This window comes from Dasypus novemcinctus, chromosome 8 (assembly GCF_030445035.2).
Source record: "Dasypus novemcinctus isolate mDasNov1 chromosome 8, mDasNov1.1.hap2, whole genome shotgun sequence".
Taxonomy (NCBI): domain Eukaryota; kingdom Metazoa; phylum Chordata; class Mammalia; order Cingulata; family Dasypodidae; genus Dasypus; species Dasypus novemcinctus.
In genome coordinates this window covers 37,734,961-37,756,754 of record NC_080680.1, presented here as the reverse complement: position 1 = coordinate 37,756,754, position 21,794 = coordinate 37,734,961, and the positions used below count along the sequence as shown (strand labels likewise).

At 38.7% G+C, this 21,794-nt stretch overlaps 1 protein-coding gene across 2 annotated transcripts in view; it reads right to left on the bottom strand.

Annotated features, from left to right (window-relative positions):
* CEMIP2 (cell migration inducing hyaluronidase 2) overlaps positions 1 to 21,794 on the bottom strand; it is an 81,714-nt gene that overhangs the window by 14,912 nt on the left and 45,008 nt on the right. For both annotated transcript variants that reach the window (XM_058301673.1, XM_004464940.5), the window contains exons 12-18: positions 20,872 to 20,960; positions 13,776 to 13,907; positions 12,581 to 12,616; positions 11,713 to 11,868; positions 8,614 to 8,791; positions 6,207 to 6,422; positions 2,406 to 2,614 (exon numbers count right to left, since the gene is read on the bottom strand). In XM_058301673.1, coding sequence (XP_058157656.1) covers positions 2,406 to 2,614; positions 6,207 to 6,422; positions 8,614 to 8,791; positions 11,713 to 11,868; positions 12,581 to 12,616; positions 13,776 to 13,907; positions 20,872 to 20,960 — 1,016 coding nt within the window. The remainder of the gene's footprint in view (positions 1 to 2,405; positions 2,615 to 6,206; positions 6,423 to 8,613; positions 8,792 to 11,712; positions 11,869 to 12,580; positions 12,617 to 13,775; positions 13,908 to 20,871; positions 20,961 to 21,794) is intronic.

Genomic DNA, 21,794 nt, shown 5'->3' with positions numbered 1-21,794 from the left:
CTGCCTTTATCAATCATGTAATGTTTAAAAATTTTGAGCTAATTAACAAAGAAAGCACAGTTGAATATCAAGCTATGTGGACTTTAAGATTTATTTTTTTCCCCCTTTCCCTCCCCTTCCCCCTGCCCTGCTGTTTTTGCTGTCTGGGTCCATTCACTGTGTGATATTCTGTATCTATTTCTCTTTTTGTCTTCTTTTATCCTCTAGGATTCACCGGGATTGATCCTGGGGAACTCTGATGTGGAGAGAGGTTCCCTGTCGGCTGCACCACCTCAGTTCCTGGTTTCTGCCGCACTTTACCTTGACTCTCCCCTTCATCTCTCTTTTGCTGAGTCATCATCTTGCTGGGTGACTCACGTGCACAGGCACTGGCTCACCACACGGGCACTCAGCTCTCCACGAAGGCACTCAGCTCGCCACGCAGGCATGCCTTCCCTTCGGTTCCCTCACCAGGTGGCCCAAGGGGTCAACCCTGGGTCCTCCCACATGGAAGGCAGAAGCCCTATAATCTGAGGCATATCTGCTTCCTGAACTTTTTAAATAAGCATTTTATGTCTGGGCTCAGCCTTGCCCAGTATTTGTTCAAAAGATATACAAGGTACTTAGGAGAAATCTGCGTGCCCTTTGATCATATTTCAAATTCATAACCTTAGTTCCTCAAATTCATAACCCTTCCAGATATAACTTCTGGGATTGTTGATCACTTTTTCACATTTCTCCTCCTCTTCTCTGACAATCATTTGTTTCTTCAATTGACTTCTCCACAGCTCACATATGGAAGTGATACCTTCAGAGTGTGCTCTTAGAAAACAATCCCTGGACATAATATGGACTAAGGATTCGAGGTACTGAGACCAAGAAAGAGGCCACTACAGAAACGCAAGTAACAGGTGATATGGCCTGAACTCAGTCACAAGTAGTGGGGGAAGAAAGAAGCAGTGAGATTTGAACTCCATTGAGGAGCCTGAACCAACAAGACTTGGTTACTGATGAGAAGCAGAGATGAGGGAAGGGGAAGAGTCAAGGATGCACCCTAGGAATTGTGGCATGAGTAGGTAGAGCTGCTCCAGAGACGTAACAAAGTACACAGAGATGCAGCAGCAAGAGTGACAGGAAAATTCCTATAATGGTTCAGTTTAGAGCATGTGCCATAGACCTAAATATCTTAGAATGAGGGCATCTACACTAATGTTCACTTATCCTTGGAAGTAACCTACTTAGAGCTGAATTCCTGTGTGTCCTATGTCTATCTCTGGTCATTTGAAATGGGAATTTTTAAAGAGCTGTGACAAATCAGAGGTTAGGACCAGTCAAGAGGACAACTCATTTCTGTTTTTATGCACAGTCAGAAGAACAAGTAATTTCAGTTTTCAGATACATATCTGAGCATGGAATCCAATGGGTTAATAGTCACACATATCTAGATTGATTTATTCTGCCTTTCAAAAAAAAAAAAACCCACCCCTCCTTTCTAGTTTTATCTTCTGTCACTTTCCCTGATGCACCCAATGCTCCTGTCACACTGAACAAATCAATCTCTGAGCAGAGTTGGTCCTTCCCCAACTCTGTGCTTCTGTAACAAGACTGATCACATAACCAGTATTTCCTCAGTGCAGCCTGCCCTAACTCCCTCATGGCAGGATTAGTTGCTCTACCCTTTTCCCCCTAAAAAGTCAAATATCTCTTTACTTGAGTTTTGTTTTTTGTGGGTTTTTTCCCCCTCTACCTCTATATTGTGAGCTTCTGGAGGGGAAGTACTTTCTCATTCATCTTTATATAACCAGCAACCAGTACAGTAAGCATTTGAATAACTTAATGTGAACATAGAAACTTGGATTGACTATGATATTGTTACAAGGACTAGCAAGAAGGATAATTGAGAAATTATGAAGGAATAAAAAGATACTGTAAGGCAGGGGTGGCAAAACCCTGGCATTCATGCCATAACTCGTCCACCTCATGATCATGGCAGATATTACTAGTCAAGCACACCCCTCTCTTCTGTCAAGTCTTGCCCAGAGCAGACATTACTAATCAACCACACCACTCTCCTCTGTTGAGTCTAAACTTGGCCTCAAAAATATTTCAGTTTTCCAGGTAATCACGTGATCAATTCCAACACCATATAAATCTCTCTTTCCAACCCTTCTACAGGGCAATCACAGCATTCTGCAGGCTGTATTAAATGGCTTTCTGCAGACAATACTCACTTCCACAGTACCTTCCCCATAGAGAAAATCAGGTGTTTTAAAAATAACAAGGTACTATTTGTACAATCTCTTAACTCCATCCATATAAAATATGCAAACATGCTCTACTTTCTGCCAATTTGGTAGAAGTTTTTATTTTTCCTCATTAAATGACTACTTCCTCACCGGTTTGAAATAAGAGTAAAAGAAACATACTTGTTGAAGTTTATGAGGTAAAGGAAAGTGGTCCGTGGTGCTGGCCCATTCCAGTGGATGGTGTAGCCCTTCTCCAGCATGATGACCGGCTGGTACTTGGGAAAGGCAGCCTTCTGGTTAATGCCCCGGAGCACCATGGGGTGGGAGGGATACTCGTCTCGTGTGATGGTCATGGTCAGGTTCTGGGTGCTCTGTGTCTGCACATAGACCTTCAAAACATACTCAAGAATTAAAGGAAGGGAAGGGAAACTTAAATAGCTAAAGAAACAGTTCCAGCACAAGGCCGTGCGTCCCTACTTTGAGAAGAGGGAGTCTGGATTGTGAGAGCCGTGCCAGGCCAAATGAGCAGCGGCCAACTACACAGGAAGCTACACTCCCAAGGCAGCCTGCTGACACTGAAGCGGTAAAAACAGACGTGCGTTCTGCTAGCCAAGATCATCATAATCTCTTCTACCACAGTGGGCCAGCTTATTCATCAGAATATAAAACATTTGTGGTTTATATAGCTTATCCAAGAAATCCCCCCATCTGAAGAACACACATACCAAAAAAATCAGCTAACTAAGGTGAAAACTGATACCCTCTGGCCAAATCTGAGAGACTTTCCTCTAAACCAAGAGATGGAAAGTTTAAATATCATAGAGCCCTGACTTTCAATTTTCCATGACCTACATCAGCCCCAAAAGTCATTTTTCATCCATCCAAAAAAAAGGGAAGGCGGGTGGTATAAAATCCTCTGCAAAAACTGGAAGAACATATTAAATTGAGACAACTTTGAAAGTCCTGAATTTATTCCACTTGCATTTAAGCCACTTGCCATGCCAAAACAAAATCTTCTCCAAATGTGTTCTCCAAAGACAGACCTCGGATTTCCAAAAACATCTCCTTAAACCAGTATTCTGTAACCAAATTCTCCAGAAGCATTAAAACACTAGCAGAATATTGACATCAAATCCTCAATACTTTTAAGCCTCAACAATCCACTCACAAGATATTTTTCTACATGTTTCTCTCTAATTTTCTCTTTCTGTCATTTCCACCATCTTGTCAAGATTGACATATCAATTATATGCTCTTTGGGCCAGAAAGTCTTAACTCTCATTCATGTTTGACTAGTAAAGCATTACTTTCTTCCTAGGCATCACATGAACAATTCAAAATAAAGATAGGAAATATTTTGGGGACTCCTATTTTTAACATGTACATATATATATGTACATTTATATATTTGTATCCTGCCTTCTTCCAAATCCAAAGATGACTGGAGGTGGCACATGTAACCTTAATTCTCCCTTCGTTACCACCTTCTTTCCGATCTTAATCCTTCCTATCAGCAAAGAACAAGGACTGCATTAAAAAAATATTAGCAAACAGCCAAATAATAACTTCTTTTATCTTGTGATCATTACTTTCATCTCTTACCTAAACTATATTATTTCTAGGCAATAACAAATGGCTGAAAATCTGGATTCCTAGCCCCAATACTAAATTATCAGGAGAAATTTTCTGATCAGTGATTAGGTCTCATTTCTAACAGTCATACCATTCCCAGAGCCTGCTGGGAAGCATCAGATGACTTGTAGTATTTCTTTCCTCATTTACAAATAAAAATAATGTTATTCCTCTGCTTTATAATATAAAAGAATCAGGTTCACATTCTCAAATGAATCAGAAATCAAAAAGGGTTGAGTAACTTGAGTGAATGTTGAGTGAATGAAAAAAAATTATACACACACACCACACTTACTGTAACTATGGTTTATAAAAATTGTTATCATAACCATGTAATTTATTGACACATTTATAATAATTTTAAAATATGAATTTTTCATTAATGAGCACCTGGTAAATTTAACCAAAGCTAAAAGGGGACTAAAAGCTTTTGTTGATTTTGATTAATTCTAGAATCTCTTTAGATTCCCAAGTATTGGCAGATCAACTTAATTCTGAGAGGCAATTCTGATCAAAAATAAAATGAATGAAAAAAATAAATCATGTTTAAATTCACATTCTTTTTTTCTTTTTTAAACTATAACTAATTCTCCATCCTCTCCTTATCCTCCCTGGAATTAAACCAATATTACATTTTTTTGCTCATAAGAATCAGAAATCCCACATCAAAGGAGCTAATACCCCATAAAAGCAAATCAGAAACTCTCTCCAGTGTTCTTCCCTCTTACACCCTTTGTTTTGTCTATAGATAAAAATCTAAACATTTTTAAAGTGTTTTTTTTTTAATTTAAGAATCATGGCATTCTTTAACAGTTATGACTCAGAGTCAGAAGAGCAATCAAAGAATTCTGCTCCAAGAAGCTCCAACTGTAGAAAGCTAAGGTGGTGGAAAACAGAAAAAAAAAGTTAGGGGGCTCAAAGAAGTAGAAAAGCAAGAGCCCAGGAACACACAGTTGACAAAGTAACCAGTGTTCAGCAGAGGGGCTACATCACAGAACTGGTCCTTTCCCAGGAAGAACCCACCCTACAAATGAGAGCATCTGGCATCAGTTCAATAAGAGAGGAGTCTCCTTCCTGCCCTTGGGGCTATCAGAGCCCAATTCCTAGGAGGCGATACCTTGTTTAATTTGCCTTTCCTCTAATTCTCCTCTCCACATTCTAATCACTTATTATTTTATGTTTACTTATTATTTTATCTCCCTGATAGTACACTATTAAATCCCACCTTTTAGTTATCTAAAATATGGAAATAAAATTCTGCTCCATTCAAAATTCTAGGCAACTGGAACCTCCATTCTGCAATCTCTGCAACGTATCCAAGTATCACTATTAAAATCATCTTTGCAACTTAAAAGCTTTTGCTCTTCAAATAATACAAATAGCAACAAGCACTTAACTATGTGCTGGGCCATATGCAAAATGCTTTACATGTATTCATTCGTTCAGTCCTCACAACAGCCTCATGAGGGAGAAACTTATTACTCTCACAGTGCACACCAACAGAGTAGTCAATTAACTTGCCCAACTCATATTTTAGGAAACAGTAAAGGAAGGATTCAAATATACCCAGGAAGTGAGATCTAGGGTCTGTGCTAGTAACCATACATATTACCTTCCAAGATTAGTGCAGCCTCTTCTCCTGAGCATCAGGTTAATCAATACACACTGGGCTCCATGTTTATAAGGAGGTATTTTCTAATCTATATAATCCCCCTTCCTATTTTCATAGATATCTTAACAGAATCACAAGTTTTCTTTGATTACTTCCTTGTCCTCTTGTTTTCAATTCCCAGCTCTGTCTGTCCTTGCTTTCTGGTCACCTCTCACACCTAGAAGAAAGTCCATCTCACTTTCCAAGTGACCTCTTGATATACTGCCTTGAAAGTCAGGCTTCCTGGTTTGATAGAACGCAAAGAATAAAAGTGCCTCTCAGGGAATGGAGCTGCAATGTGGGAAAAAAAAACTCTGGTCTGAGAGTCAGGAAACATGGGTTCTCACTCCAACTGTATCTCAGCCATATTTAACCAAGGGCAGATCATCTCACCTCTCTGGGACTCACTTTCCCACTTGCTAAATTTGGTTTGGGGTGGGGCGTGGGGTGGAATTGAACTTAAAACTCTATGGGTATATGATTCCTGATGTATTTTCCTTCCCCCCTTCTTCCTCCTTCTCTCACACCTTCTTTTCTCCTCCCTCTTCCCCTTCCTATTTTCCCTTCCTTCTCTCCCTCTTTTCTTCCTTCTTTCGTTTTGAAATCCACACTCTGGAAAATGCAAATCACACTGCTAAGCTGCAAAGCTTTCCCCACTGAAGCAGTGCTATCAGGCACGTGACGCATTCCACACCCACCTGGGCATAGGCGCCGCTGCAGACCACTGCATTCCACTTGGTTACGTTAACACAGCTGGGATGGCGGATCAGGTAGTTGTCAAGTCTCCCCACGTAAGCATCCTTGTATCCTGTCACAGAGCCATCAACGTCATGGAATATGGAGTTCTTATCACCATCCAGCTCACAATCTTCAAACCAGGGGCCAGGCTTTCCAAAGAAGACATTCAGAGAGACCTGACAGCAATAAAAAAAAACAAAAACAAGGATATCACAAAATGAGGGCTTCTGCCATCTTATCCAACATGTCCTGTGAGGCTCCAACTGCATGTCCATTACAACTGCACAGTTCTGAGTTATAGTTGATAGTTTATCAAATATATGGCATCCAGTCAAGCTGGATTTCCTATTTAATGAACATGCTTGGGGAAAAAAAGACTTATGGAGTCCAAGTGGCCAATGCTAAACTACATTTCAGTTTGTACCGCTCCTGCCCTCCCCTTAAAAATTATTACCAGTTCTCCAAGCAAAACTTATCTGTGGTAACAGAAATCAGGACATTTGGGAGAGGGTCTATGAGTTGCACATATTTGTCAAGAGTCATAAACTGTACACTTAAGATCTGTGCATTTCTCTGTATGTAAATTGTTGTAAGTCAATTAAATATAGTATCTATTAGAAGTTCTAACTTAAACACTAAGTAAGCAATTTATCTCACTCTAAATGCTTTAGGTACTTATTCAACATGACAGCCCCAACCAAAAAGTAAGTACAGTTCAAAACTGACACACAGTTTAAGTTTTGAATCACTGGGTTACTACTGAACTCACAAGAATCTGTTGAAAAGTATATGCTACTAGCTTTCTCCTCAACCAGAAAAAGCCCAGCTCAATAATTTTCGTGTCAGGTAAAGTTAGTCTTTATTTAACATATAACATATGGCGGCTTCAAAGTGGGATGTAGTTGATGTGCTTTATGGTCTCTAGCTTCTTATTGGGAGTAAATTACTAATGTTATTCAAGGCATCAAAATACACCCTCTAAAATGCTTTTATATGCTCGTAACTCTGGGATGTTCTGAAATCAAGTGACCATCTGAACGATAAGCAACTCAATGGAAAACAGTAAAGTTTAAAACAAGCAGCTCCAAATTTAGTTCTAGACTTTTCCTCTCTTCTTATGTGTTAACTTCGGTTAAATCTGAGATGTCCGGGCGCATACTTTCTAATTTTTTGGGTAGAAAAAATTTTTACAAATCCATTTCTTTATAAACTGTTCTCATGGTGTCACTCATGGTGACCCACTGGACTTGAACAGTATGGATTTTCCTATGCTTCTAATTTTAGGAGTTAACCAATTCAACATCTAACAAACTGTTGGTCAGAATGGCCATGTCAGTGGTCACTGAACTATGCATGGGGACCTCAGCAAAGTGCATGTGAACAGTAACTGGCCAGCCACCCTTCACAGTGAAGATAATGTGGGACATCATCTACTAGTTTAGCCCTGAACCATTACCTGGAATCGTGTGGCTGAAACAGAACTACTCAGCCAAGCTGCCATTCCAAGTTGCACCTGCAGCTCTGCTGTTCTATAAAACCAGATCTAGACTTGTGGTCAATCTATCCCCAAGTTCTATTTTTTAAAGTGAGCAAGCACCAAGTTTGCCTGAGGAGGTAGTTGAGAGCCTATGAGTCACTTTCCAGTTGCAGCTGCCTATGGGAGCCATGAGCTAGACCACCTGAGATGCACTCTCTCTCATGCCACTGTCATCATGGAATGGGCAAGACGGGGGGAAGGGTGGGGTAGACAACCAGACTGCCCACTATATTAAGGGTAAAGGAAGCATAGATGAAACTGCTAATAAAATTATTTCTGGGAGCTACTGAATTGTAAACAATTATTTCCTAACCCTCTTTGCAATTTTTATAAAAGCTTTTACTGGTTTAGACCAGAGATAACCCAAATTGTATCATACCCTCCTACTTTTCCTCTTTTTCCCCAACCTTTTATCCTCTAGTTCCCCGAAAGAAGGGGCCCCAGACAAGGGAAATAGCCAAAGTGAGAGACCTAAATCTCCTACTGGAGGTGGGATACCCAACAGTTTATTACAAAGAATGACCCCAATCCTCTTGTTTCTGTGAGACTTTACAACCCCCATGTCAGTCCCTTCAAGTCTGTTTCCCTTTTTAGATATCACCTGAGTGTCAAAAACTCCCTAAGTTATCCCAAGTAAGATGGGACTTCTGTTCTCAACTTGAACTCAATGGGAGAGAGAACACGGAAGGATGAATTTCTTTTGTATATATTTCTCCTCCCAGTCATAAAGACTTGCTGTGATTCTGTTGTTTATATTTTTGTCTCTGGGAACATGCTATTCCTCCTTCTCCCTCCCTGGTCACTAGATCGGCTCTAAAGCAGGTACTTACATGCGGACCAAACTTCACGAGGGAGATGTTATTCCTGGGCGTTATCTGCCAGGAATTCTTCATGAGGAAGCCGATTGCACTGGTGTACCTATCGGGGGTTGGCACATATTTTTTGAAAGTGCTCCTGGTGAGATGAATGGGCCCGTCATAAATCTGAAAGCCTCTAATTGGGAATGTTCTGTTGAAATATAAGATTTTGTTCAATGAACACATGCTGGCCCCATTAACAGCACTTCATTTACTTATTTATTTTATAAATACCGTTGAATATCCCCCATGCACTAAGCACAATTCTAGGGTATATGGATACTCTGGTAACCAAATCAAGACCCCCACCCTAATGAAATGTATATTGTAAGGGAAAGAGACAAAAAAAAAAAAAAAAACACAAAAAGGATTACTTCAGGTAAGTGCCATAAAGAAAATAACACACAGTAATAAAATAGTCTTGTGGGGAGATGCTATTTTGGATGGAAGGGAGGTCTCTCTGAAGGGGTGACTTCTGTACTGAGACATTAAGGGGAGAAGGAGGTAGGTAAGAGACGTTCTGAGCAGAAAGCATTCTGGGCAAGGAGCAAAGGCCCTTGGGTAGAAACAAGCTTGGCATCTTGCAGGGAGCCCAGGAAGGCCTCGTATTATTCCACAAAAAGGAATTCATATGATATTCTACATTGGGCAGGAAATCATTGGAAGGTTTTGAGTAAAAGAGCAACATGAATTTTTTTTTTAAAGATCCCTCTGACTCATGTTGGGCAAACAGAATGTACTGGGACAACAGAGTAAGTCTGGGGAGCTGGTAGGAGGACTGTGGAAAACTGGGCATGGTAGAGGACCATGGCTTTGGACCATGAGAGAAGATGGGGTGACAGAGACAAGAGGTGGATCTGGGGTAGGTTTGGAGAGACAGAAAATGTTTGCTGATAGACTGCTTGACAGGGTTATTTCAACTGAATTTTCCCTTCGTTTTGTTTTGAACTTAAATAGCTGGGTGGACTGTGGTACTATTTACAGAAAAGGAGATAATGTACAAACAGTACACTGTAGTTTCTTCAAATGCATTTAGGAAAAGAGAAAAGGCAGCTAGAAGACAATTGCAAGGACACAATGAAATAATTTTGCTAACATGAACCAACCTGGTTAAGACATTTTATTTGGGAATTCATATATTTTAGTTCTAGCCCCAAAACCTCTAGGCATTGAGAACAAAAGACAAATCTGTGTGTAAGCAAAGAGAACCTACTTTCACACCACTAAAGGACAGTAAAAAGGTGAAATGATATGCTTGTGTACTTCTAAGTGTAAGTTGTCACAGTTTATTCTTTCACAGGGCTAGCTAGATTAAAAAACACATTTATTCATTCATTGTCCTCCTTTCTGTTCAAACACAAATTCATTAGACTACTAATCATAAATCATCCAAATTTATACACAAATCTCATAATGTTTCTTAAGTTTCTCTCTTTAAATTCTTTAATGGCATTGCAGATGATAGCTATAGCAACTAGTTTTCAATGAATATTTTATAATAAAAGCATATATGCTAGAAGAAAAATAAAAAGTCTCATTTAAAAAGTTATGCATCATGATGAATTTCCATATAGATAACCCAAAATGGTTCTCCCTCAAAGAAAAGTTTGTATAGTAAAATAAAAACCGGAACTACTGACCAATCAGAAGTTTTTGTTTTGAAAAATTCTCATGAGCAAAGCAGCAATAAGCATTTTGAAACAAAGCTGGAGGCCAATTTAAAATGAAAAGAGAGGAAATGATTTGGCTACCATCATACTGCAGCCCAGATGCTAGCAGAGTATGTTTTTGTTTTAATATACACATTAGGAGAAGCAGCTACAGTATAATAACAAAGACCACAGCACTGAAGTCGATCTAAATGGGTGTGAATCCCACCTCAGCTACTTATGAGCTGTGTGACCTCCATTTGACAAGTTATTCATTTGTAATGATGACAGCACCTACTTCGCTGGGTTTTGCAAGGATTGAGTGAATCAATACATGTAAAGTATTTAGAACAAGGTCTAGTATATCATACACATTAATCAACATTAGTTATGAAAAAGCCATAAAGTTCTTTTCTCCCAGTAGCTTACACAGACTGACAATTAGGTGCCTTCTACACTGAGCACAGCATGTAAGGACGTTCATTATTTCACAGACATGCAAAGTAGGAGAAAAGCCAAGCACAAGTAACCCTTTGCCAGAAGCTAGTAGGGCCCCCTATCCACAAAACTAAGAGTCTGTTTTCCCCATTCCCTTGACCTGGCCCAGCCCAGTCTAGAGGTAGCATTCCTTTAAAGGAACAGACGTGTGATGAAATGGGCCACTGGCTCTCATGTGTGGACTTCAGGACACTATTTAGTTTTTCTCGGCATGGTTTTCTCACAAGTAAAATGAGGACAACCTCAAACTGCTGCTCAGAACTGAAGCATAAATTAATTAGCTAACAGTTCCCTAAAAGCTTTGAAGAATCTCCCTAGTGCTAAGAACCATTTTTATGATCCTGTGATTATGATGAAAGAAAGCATGCCAAAAGCTCCCCCCGATCTCCCGTCAACATCTGAAACTTAACTAATAACACAGCCATGATTAAATTTTGAGGCAGCTTTGACATCAACCAACTCTCATTTTCTAGGACTCTTTTCAGTAGGTAATTTCCTTTTCCAGTGGCTATTTCTGAAAACCAACATAACAAGTTGAGGGAAAACTGACCTAATGTCATAGTTATGGTTTGGCAACTTTCTATGATTTCAGAAAGAAATAAAGGGAAAAAAAAAAAGCCCAGCTTATATACAGTCTTATGCAAGGATAAGAAACAAGATTGGCGTTCTGTTATGAGATTGAAAGTGAAATCTATGAAGTTTTTAAAGTAAGTAACACTCCAGAAGTCAAGGAGGATAACACACACAGCAAGAAGGGCGGGGGGCGGGGGGGGGCTGGCGCGCGGGGAGGAACTGGGGGAGAAGGAGGAGGAGGAGAAAGATAAGGAAGGGTAAGAGTCACAGGATGCAGGAGTATTATGGAAATCATTTGAGGGTTAGTTTTTTACTGTTTAAATCTAACACTCCACTATTAAGCAATGCTTACCTGTTCCTAGGTAAAGTTCGAGGTTTTTGGTCTATTCCTCCAGTACCCACATACTTGTTCTGACCACCCTGAAAGCCATAATTTCTGCTCTCCCCAACAAAGAGAGATTCAGAGACCTCCTGGCTAGAACCTTCGTCACTTGGGAAGCTTCCATCACTGTTAAAGTGAGAACAAACATTAATCACAATTCTCTAGTAAATTAAAATTTACCCCCAAATGAAGGTAAGCTATACTTAAGTTAAAAATTTTAAAGGAAGCAGGTAGCTTTTTCTACTATAGACTACCAAGTCATCAGAAAGTTTCTAAACTGTGAAAATACCTTGTAGAAATTAGTATTTTACAAATTATATATAAACTAGTGGAATTTAGTGGAGTATTCTAGTCTCAAACAACAATTTTGCAAATGGGGAGAACAATCTTGCCCTGAATATAATTAGATGACAAACATGTTTAAAACGGCAACTAGATAATAAAAATATTTTAAACTTTAAAGACTACTGCTAAATTAGAGCAGCTTCTAGGAAAGAAAATGATCTAATCTTCTCCAACATTTTACTCCCTTTCTTTTTCCCCTACTTTAAAAAAACCTATAGACCAAATCTCAAGTGTTTTTTCCTAAGCAAAAAACATGATAGACCTACCCTTCTGTAGAATTCCAAGTATATTAAAGCAACTATTTTGTTATGAATTCAATTAACCAATAAAAATGTTATTTTTAGCCCTCTAGTGGTACCAGGAAGAGGATGCCAGTATATTTAAATGCTAATAAATGATGATAACCTTCCTGTGTATTATCCAAAAATCCAGGGTTATTTTATCTTACAGCTTTCAAATGGTCAAGTAAGTATTTTTTTAAGCAATTACAAACCTTGCAAAGGTCAGTCCTATCCCATTATCTGCAAATCTGCAAGAAAAAAGAGAATGAGGGAAAATTTTTTAATTCACCAGTTCAAATCCAGGAGGTCCCAAAACATTTACTCTATTCAAGACCACAAAAAGAGTTTTACTTCACAATCCCTAAGAGCACAGATGCCACTGTCAGCATACCTGGTTCAAATCCCATCTTTGACAATTACTAGCTGTGACTTTGGGGTAAGTTATTATGTGACTTTGGGCAAATTACTCAACAACCACTCTCTGCCTCAGTTTCCTCATCTATAAATTGGAGCAATGATATAACTGTCCTCATGGGAATCTTGATAGCATTAAATGTTGCAATTTATTTAAACCATTTAGAAAAGCCTGGCTCATCATAAGCAGCATAAAATGTCAGATCTGGTGGTTATTATTTTTAAAAAACAACTAGATTATGATATTCCTTTAAAATATTTTTCAACATTAATTGTCAAACTATTTCTACAGATAGAATATCAATTATTTGGATCACAAAAGTCAGAGATGATGGTGAAATGCCAAGAAACCAGTGTCAGTGCCAGAAGAAATATAATTTTCTAGAATCCTTAACACCAAATCTTAGACCAATATACATCAGATCTCTCTTAAAATTAAATGAATGGGAAAAAATATAAGCTGCTGACTGCCTCAAGTCATGTTAAGACGCTAAATCAACAGGCTTATTTAGGCAGAATTACACAACTTTTGTGTTGACTGGCAATGGAAGAACATCAAAAAATCTTCAAGGAGTTTCTAAGACAAAGGGAAAAAATTCAGATTTTTCAAAATTTTTATTTAGCTCTCTGACACAGACCATCTTTGTACTATAAATTTCCAGTTTCTGTTCAATCTCATCAAAACACTCTCATGTCACCAGACAAGTTCAGTTCCAATAAAACCACCAGAATGAGACAATTCCAAACATTTGCAATCTATTAACTCCGCATACTTCCACATAGCTTATCCTGTTTATTAGTATTATTAAAAATAATTGATTAAACACTTTGGAGAGATCACATGGTATGTGAATATAACTCAATAAAACTGCTTAATATAATGAATATATATATGATTCCAGAAGCCACGACTGTTAAAATCATTCTACTACTGTTACTTTTTTTAAATAAACATCATTGACATCAGATAATAACTTTGTAGAAAATACCCACGCTGAATTCTGAACGATAATATCTCCTCCTCTGACCCAAGCTCCGTTATCATTATTTTTAAAAGCAATGAGCCTGTCAATTAGTGCAGCAACACGTGGCTTTTCAGGATCTGCATTCTGATGAGGCTGAAACCTTGGGGTTAAAACAAAGGCTTTTTTAAAAAGACAATGGAAATTAGCTATTTACAATTGTGAGCTTAAATGCCAAGAAACAGGGCTAATTTTGACTTAAAAAAAAAAAGACAAATATTTGTATTTCAAAAATTCAAAGAAAAAATTATATTTTTTATGCAAGTATCCAGACAACTGTATTCATAAGTTCTGAGTGATTTTTTAAAAATCAACTTATAGTCTAGAATGAATATTGCAGAACATTCTAAGCATCAAAACCACTTATAAAAAAACAATAAAAGAACTTCTCAGAATAGGAAACACGGCATGGCATGTTTTCACAAATTCTTAAGTAATTTGATATGAATATAAAGTTAATTAATCATATATTTTGCTACACAAGTGAACTGCAGCATTATTTGAGTTGTGTACTCATGAAATGCTCTAGATATAAAGACAAAACAGGAGTATCTCAAAAATGCCTAAATTTAAAATGCAGTGTATTTAATTGACTTATTCATTATAGTGCTTACATATTACCTTTTTTTCTCTTCCCTCTAAAACACTGACAAGGTCAAAGAAATCAGTGTCAAAAACTACCCACTATAACAACTCAAATAAATAATCCCATAAGGCTAATGTAGCAGTTTGATATTGTTTATAAATTCCAAAAATAGATATTGGATTGTGTTTGTGAACTGGTCTGGGCATATTAGAATGTATTGGATTCAGAGGTTTCACTTTTACTTGATTAAATAACGATTGGGGCTTTAACTGGGTCACATCAGTAGGACGTTGAAAACTACAAGGTACAGGAGTTAGTTGGAGTTTTAATGCTGGAGCCCTGGGAAGTAAGCACATGGAGGAGTAGAGCAGCTGAGCCCAGAGGAAAATAAGCCCTGGGAAGAGAGAAACCCAGGAAGCCCGAACTCTTGGCAGACATCAGCAGACATCTTGCTCCAACACATGGCAACAGACTTTGGTGAGGGAAATAATTTATGCTTTATGGCCTGATAACTGTAAGTTTCTACCCCAAATAAATACCTTTGTAAAAGCCAACAGATTTCTGGTATTTTGCATCAGCACCCCTTTGGCTGACTAATACAGCTACCTACTTAAAAAAAGAAAAAAGATAATGTCTATCTTAATTTTACAGAGCTAAGGAAAAAAACTAGACAGCTTTTCAAAAATAGGTTCACCAGGGTGAAATTTTCTATCATACAACCAGGACATATCATTTGCAAAAATGCTACTACCACAGTTGCTGGTATACAGTAGGAACCTGATAAATGTATGTGATGGGAGATGGAGCCATATCAAGAGATAGCACAGAGAAGAGCAAGTACAAAGATCCTTAGGCATGAGTAAGCTTGGCATGCTCAAGAACAACAAAATAGCCAGCTGGAGATTAAGAAACAAAAGGGAGAGGATAGACAATTGGACAAGGAGATGATTCTTTTTTCTAAATGCAATGGGGAGTTCACTGGAAGCATAGAATCAGAGAAATGATATGACTAGACTCACTTTTTTTTTTTTTTAAACAGGTTGCTGGCTACTACTTGGAGAATGAACTGAAGGAAACCAGTCTGAAGGCTCTTGATGTATTTCTGGCAAGTGATGGTGAATAGTGGTAGTGGAGAAAAAAAATGTTATATCCACCCTTAGATTATATATTTAATCCAGATCTCCTTACCCTAACTAGCTCTGACCCAAGGGGTAAAAAGTCTGACTTCAAACCATCATCTACTTTTCTGACTTTGTAGTTACTGACAAAGAGTTTGCAGTCATTACATAATATCAAGCAGATGGAAGAGGTTCTGGGAAGGAAACTCTACTATGTGCTAAATGAAAGCCAAAAATGAGGGGGAGGGAACTAAAGTAACTTCTAATTCTCTGCTGTAGCCATCTCTTTTTAAACCTCGTATAAATATAAATCAATTGTTGACCACTTACTTGGACATGCTTCTTCATCCTCTTTCCCTCTTGGCGTGCAGAAAATACAGTTAATTTTCCCAATTTTTCATCATCTATGGGCTTTCAACATCCTTCTGAACTTTCCCTTAATTCTCTGTTGCTTTTACTATACTAGGTTGGGTCTAGCACTTGTACTCTTTTAGAAGGAATTTCCCAGTCTCAAATCAATAACTTTCTTGAGTTACAATTCCCCATCTTTGGGCTCCATTCAAGATAGCAGAGTGAGATGGTTCAGGGCTCTGAGCCCCCCACAGAAGCTTTGAAAAACCAACAAAAGCTGGCAGAAATATCTTTCTCAAAGCTACAGAAAACAGTTAAAGGTCTGCAGTAATGAAGCAAGTACTGAATTAAGAAAAAGCTACCTAAAAGTTGTAGGATCTTGTGGCACCTTGCTTGCCCCTCCCTATTCACATGGGGCCTGGCACAGGGCTGGCTGGCACACCTAGCATGGATTCCTTGTTCATTTTCCAGAGGGAGCAGAGTTACTCTCATACACATACTAGGAGTACATAGGTCTGTCCAATCTGTCTTGTGGTGGAATGAGGGATTCATCATCTCAAAACTTGCCCTGCATGCAGAAGGAAGTTCACAGAACTCTTCTACTTAAGGCTGTGGGACAGCAGTCAAGTGTCTAAACAAGGGAATTCTTGGCCACATGCACATACCCAAGACAAGATGCATGCAAAGAAAGGCTCAGGGTAGGCACCTATGCTTTGGTCTCAAGCTATTCTCTAAACTCACTGTATGGATAAGTCCTGAAGGAGAGCACTAGCACATGTCAATCTGCAAAGAGTGGGTAAGGTTTGGTTTTTTTGTTTTGTTTTGTTTTGTTAGTACCTAGCATTCAAGGAAAGCTCTGTCATAATACCAGCTGGATAGCTGGATACAAACTTAAGGAACAGGCACTATAGAGCCTAAATTCCAGTGATAACATACTAAAATATCAAAATGTCCAGGTTTCAGCAGAAGATAACAAAACAAAGAAATAAGAAGTGATGGCCCAGGCAAAGGAAAATATGAAAGCATAAGAAACATCAATGAGAAGGATCAGAACTGGAATGTATCAAAGTCCTTGAGAAAATGGTCCTAAATATGCTCAAATAGCTAAAGAAAAACATGAAGACCTAAAGGAAATCAAGAAAATGATAGATGAGCACAAAAAGAATATCAATAGAGCAATGGAAATTATGAAAAGGAACCAAATACAGCTGAAGATCACAGAAACAGAAATTAAAATTGTCCTAAAAGGTTCAACAGCAGATTGAGTTGTCAAAAGAATCAGTGGAGCGGGTATGGCTCAGTGGATGAGTGTCTGCTTCGTATGTATGGGGTCCCAGGTTCAATCCCTCAGTACCTCCTAAAAAAAAAAACACTTCAAGGTAAGACAATCAAAATCATTCAGTCTGAGGAGCAAAAAGAATAAAGAAAAGTGAACAGGGAAACGGACTTTGGCCCAGTGGTTAGGGCGTCCGTCTACCATATGGGAGGTCCGCGGTTCAAACCCCGGGCCTCCTCGACCCGTGTGGAGCTGGCCATGCGCAGTGCTGATGCGCGCAAGGAGTGCCGTGCCACGCAAGGGTGTCCCCCGCGTGGGGGAGCCCCCACGCGTAAGGAGTGCACCCGTGAGGAAAGCCGCCCAGCGTGAAAAGAAAGTGCAGCCTGCCCAGGAATGGCGCCGCCCACACTTCCCGTGCCGCTGACGACAACAGAAGCGGACAAAGAAACAAAAGCAGACAAAGAAACAAGACGCAACAAATAGACACCAAGAACAGACAACCAGGGGAGGGGGGGAAATTAAATAAATAAATAAATCTTTAAAAAAAAAAAAAAAAAAAAAAAGAAAAGTGAACAGAGCCTAAGAACCTGTGGGATACCATCAAGTACACCAATATATGCATTGTGGGAATTAAAAAGGAGAAGAAACAGAGAAAGAAGCAGAGAGAATACTCATGACTGCTTCCCAAATTTAATGAAATGAAAGGCATGAATATATATATCTAAGATGCTCAATGAGCTCTAAACAGAGAACACCCAGAGAGACCCAGACCATGACATATTATAATCAAGCTGTCTAATGCCACAGATAAGAGAATTCTGAAAGTCACAAGAGAGAAGCAACATATCACATACAAGGGAGCCCTAAAATAAGACAAAGGGCTGATTTCTCATGCAAAAAATGGAGGCAAGAAGGCAATGGGATGACATTTTTAAAGTGGTGAAAGCAAAAAATCGCCAACCAGTAACTATATGTGGCAAAAGTAGCCTTTAAAAATGAAGGAAAGATTAAGACAGTCCCAGATAAACAAAAGCTGAGAGAGTCTGTCACCACTAGACTGGCCCTACAAGAGATGGTAGAGTACTGCAGGCTGAACGGGAAAAACAACAAACAACATATCTAAGTTGCAAGAAGAAATAAAGATCTCCAGTGAAGGTAACAACACAGGTAAATATAAACACCCTTACTATTGCATTTTTCAGTTTGTAACTATACTTTCTCCTTCCTACAGATCTAAAAGACAGACGAATAAAATGTAATGATAAATCAGCGCTTTTGGACTCAAAACAAAAATATGTAATTAGTGACAAGAACTATATAAAGGTGGAGGAAGAGGAGAGTACAGGATCATAGTTTGTGTATACTATTGAAATTAAAGTGACATCAAAACAAATGAGATTATTATAAACTTAGCATGTTAAATTTAAGCCCATGGTAACTACAAAGAAAATACTGGCAAATAGGCAAGCTCATAGAGACAGCACTTAGAGTACAGGATGCCAGGGGAGGGGGTATGGAGAGGGAATAGGAACTTAATGCATAAAGGATATAGGGTTTCTACGTGGGGAGATGGGAAAGTCTTAGTAAAGCAAGGGGGTAAAAGGGGGTAAAGGTACAGCAATATTGTGAATGTGATTAATCCAACTGAAAGGTATGCTAGGGGGTGGTTGAGATAGGAAATTTTGTATCGTCTCACAATTTAAAAAAAAAAAAGAAAGAAAAAGCAACTAAAGAGATGATGACAATTAAATGCAATATGTGATCCTGGATGGGATCTTATAAGGGAAGAGAAAAGGCACATTACTGGCACACATGAAAAAAACTGGAATATAAACTGTAAGTTTTATATCACTGTTAAACTTCTTAAATTTGATAACTACAAGTAGGGTGGTTACACAGGTGAATATCCATGTTCTTCGGACATGAACAGAGCAGTATCACATGTCCAAGAAGCATGATGCATAGAACCTACACTCAGGTGTTCAGAAAATGGATTACTAGATAGCAAGAAGGACGGACAGAAAGAACAATGTGGCAAATGTGGCAAAATGTTAAAATGGGTAGATCTGGGTATCTGGGGGTTGTAGGGATATGCTGAAATTCTCTGTGTGGAGTTTGAATTATTTTTATAACTGTTCTGTAAGTAAGTTTTAAAAAAATTCCCATCTTTGGATTTCTCAATAATTTTATATTTTGAAGATAAGAGAAAGTTCATCAGGTTAACTCTTGAGTCAACTTCCCCTGTGATGAAAAGGCTAAGCATCTTCTTGATCTCAAAAACCTAATGGTTAATTCATGGGATGGTTTATTACTCATTTATGTTTTACCATTTATATTCATCTGAATTACATGTATCCAGGTGGGCATACTACATACTTTAGGTCATATAAAATTAAATGTATAAGCCAGCTGCCCAAATGGCTTTTCTCTCTTCTTCTTTTATGAGTCTCAAAACAACATCTAAATGGAGTTCAATTCTCTGCCTATATGTAATGCATTTACAAACGGTATAAGAAATAATGGAGAAGATGATCATTACCTTAATATTATTTAATACATACACACATCTGGTAAAGAAATTAAACCATTATGGGGAAAAAAAACCATTATGGGTAAATTGTTTTATTGTTTAACTTGTCAAGCCTAATTAAAATACCAATGGATTTTAAATAGTTACTCATTTGTCTATTCACTATTTAAATAATGCCCTGAGTTTCACAGCTTCTCAACTGCTATTTGATCTTCACTTCAAAATATTTTGGACTCAATTTGATCTGAAAGGAGCCCTGATGTGTAAATTTACCCCAGTTTTGTCTTGCTCTCAGGCCTTATTAATGTGTCACAAGGATCCTGTCTCACACGTAAGTCAGACTCACCAAACTATTACATGGTTCCTACTTTATTCCCTTATGAACAACTAGGGGCCTGGCATCGTTTTCCTAAGTATTTATCAGCAGAGTCTACGTTAAATCTAGCACCTTTTGAACTCCATAAACTCAGCAGAGTCTACGTTAAATCTAGCACCTTTTGAACTCCATAAACTGGTCAATCAACTTGTGGCATAGAAATATAAGTTCACGGTTTCCACTGAATCTGACTTTCAGTTTGCCATCTTTTCCAGAAAATTTATTCCCCCATGAGACCTTTTATTTATTTTGGCTCATGCAGAGGATGTAAGAGAACTCTGCTGAAATGCCTATCCACATCCTAACCACATCTTGCAGTTATGAAGGAAAGTAACACAGAGCCCATCTATGATGTGAATCTGAGGCTACAAAGTCTGAACCAGAACTAGCTCAACTGTCAGGTTGGGGACCCTTCCCTTTGAAAGAGATTTAATGCAATGTTCCGGTTTGACCACAAAGAATCAATTCGATACGCTCTGGATTTCAGGGTCTAAGCTAAAACAATCGCAGTTTAGGTTGTTTATCAATTAATCACATGCTTCTATAGGCACATTTGGGCCCTTTCCCACAGATCTCTCTCCTTTTACTCTCTTTCTGCAACCTTTTTTACAACTGTCAAAAAAAAAAAAGGTGAAAGGCATCCATTTTCTCTTTGGCAAATCAATAAGATAAAAAAGCCCAGCCCAGAAGCCTGAGAACAGCGGAATAATTTTTCTAAAACCCTCATACAAGCTTTAAAAACTTCAATTCAAATGTGTCACTGGAGAAAAGTACACAGTTTTGCTTTGGTTGGATATGCCCTGAACGCGATCTAAAGGAACATGCGCTACCTTGCACTGTTATCCAGACAGAGGTATTCTCTTGGGTCAGCAGCACTAGCATTCGTTGTTTTGACACCTTTGTCAATAAATAAGCCAGCCTGAAAAATATAATTATGGACTGAAATTAATATGAATCCCAAGTTACATCTACATATATAAAGATTAATAAAAAATATTAGTTCCTCATTTCTAACAAAAAAAAGGGGGGCTTGAGGGGGAATAAACAGCAAAAATATTGTGGAAAAGTCTACTTTTCTGCTAACTTTATAATTATATCCATTTAGTCATTCAACAAGTACTTATTTAGTGCCAATTCAGTGATACTGTGGTAGGCACCAAGTCTTATATGTTAATAACAACAAAAAAAAATTGCCCTTGCTTTTACTGACACATGAACTGATGGGAAGAGATGATAACGTGAGAAGGCAAGGATGTGATACTTTGGATACACATAAGAATGGCACATAAACAAGATCCTTTATTCAGGGAGAAGGTGGTGGCAGGGGGGCAGTGCACGAAATGTCTCCTAAAGGAAGAGACCTTCTAAAGCTGAGACCTGAAGAACAACAGGAATTAACCATACAAAAGAAGGAGTTGGGGACTTCGGGCACAGAGTCTAGGCAGGAGACAGCTAAAGATCCCAGGGAAAAGTACATGACGGAATAGTTTGTACAAAAGTCTGAAGATGAGGGGATCCTGGCACATTTGAGAAGGAAAAAGACATCTTAGATGGGCTTTCAAGACTGTTTGAGGGAAGCAGACTTGGCCCAATGGATAGGGCGTCCGCCTACCACATGGGAGGTCCGCGGTTCAAACCCCGGGCCTCTGTGACCCGTGTGGAGCTGGCCCATGCGCAGTGCTGATGTGCGCAAGGAGTGCCCTGCCACACAGGGGTGTCCCCCACATAGGGGAGCCCCAAACGCAAGGAGTGT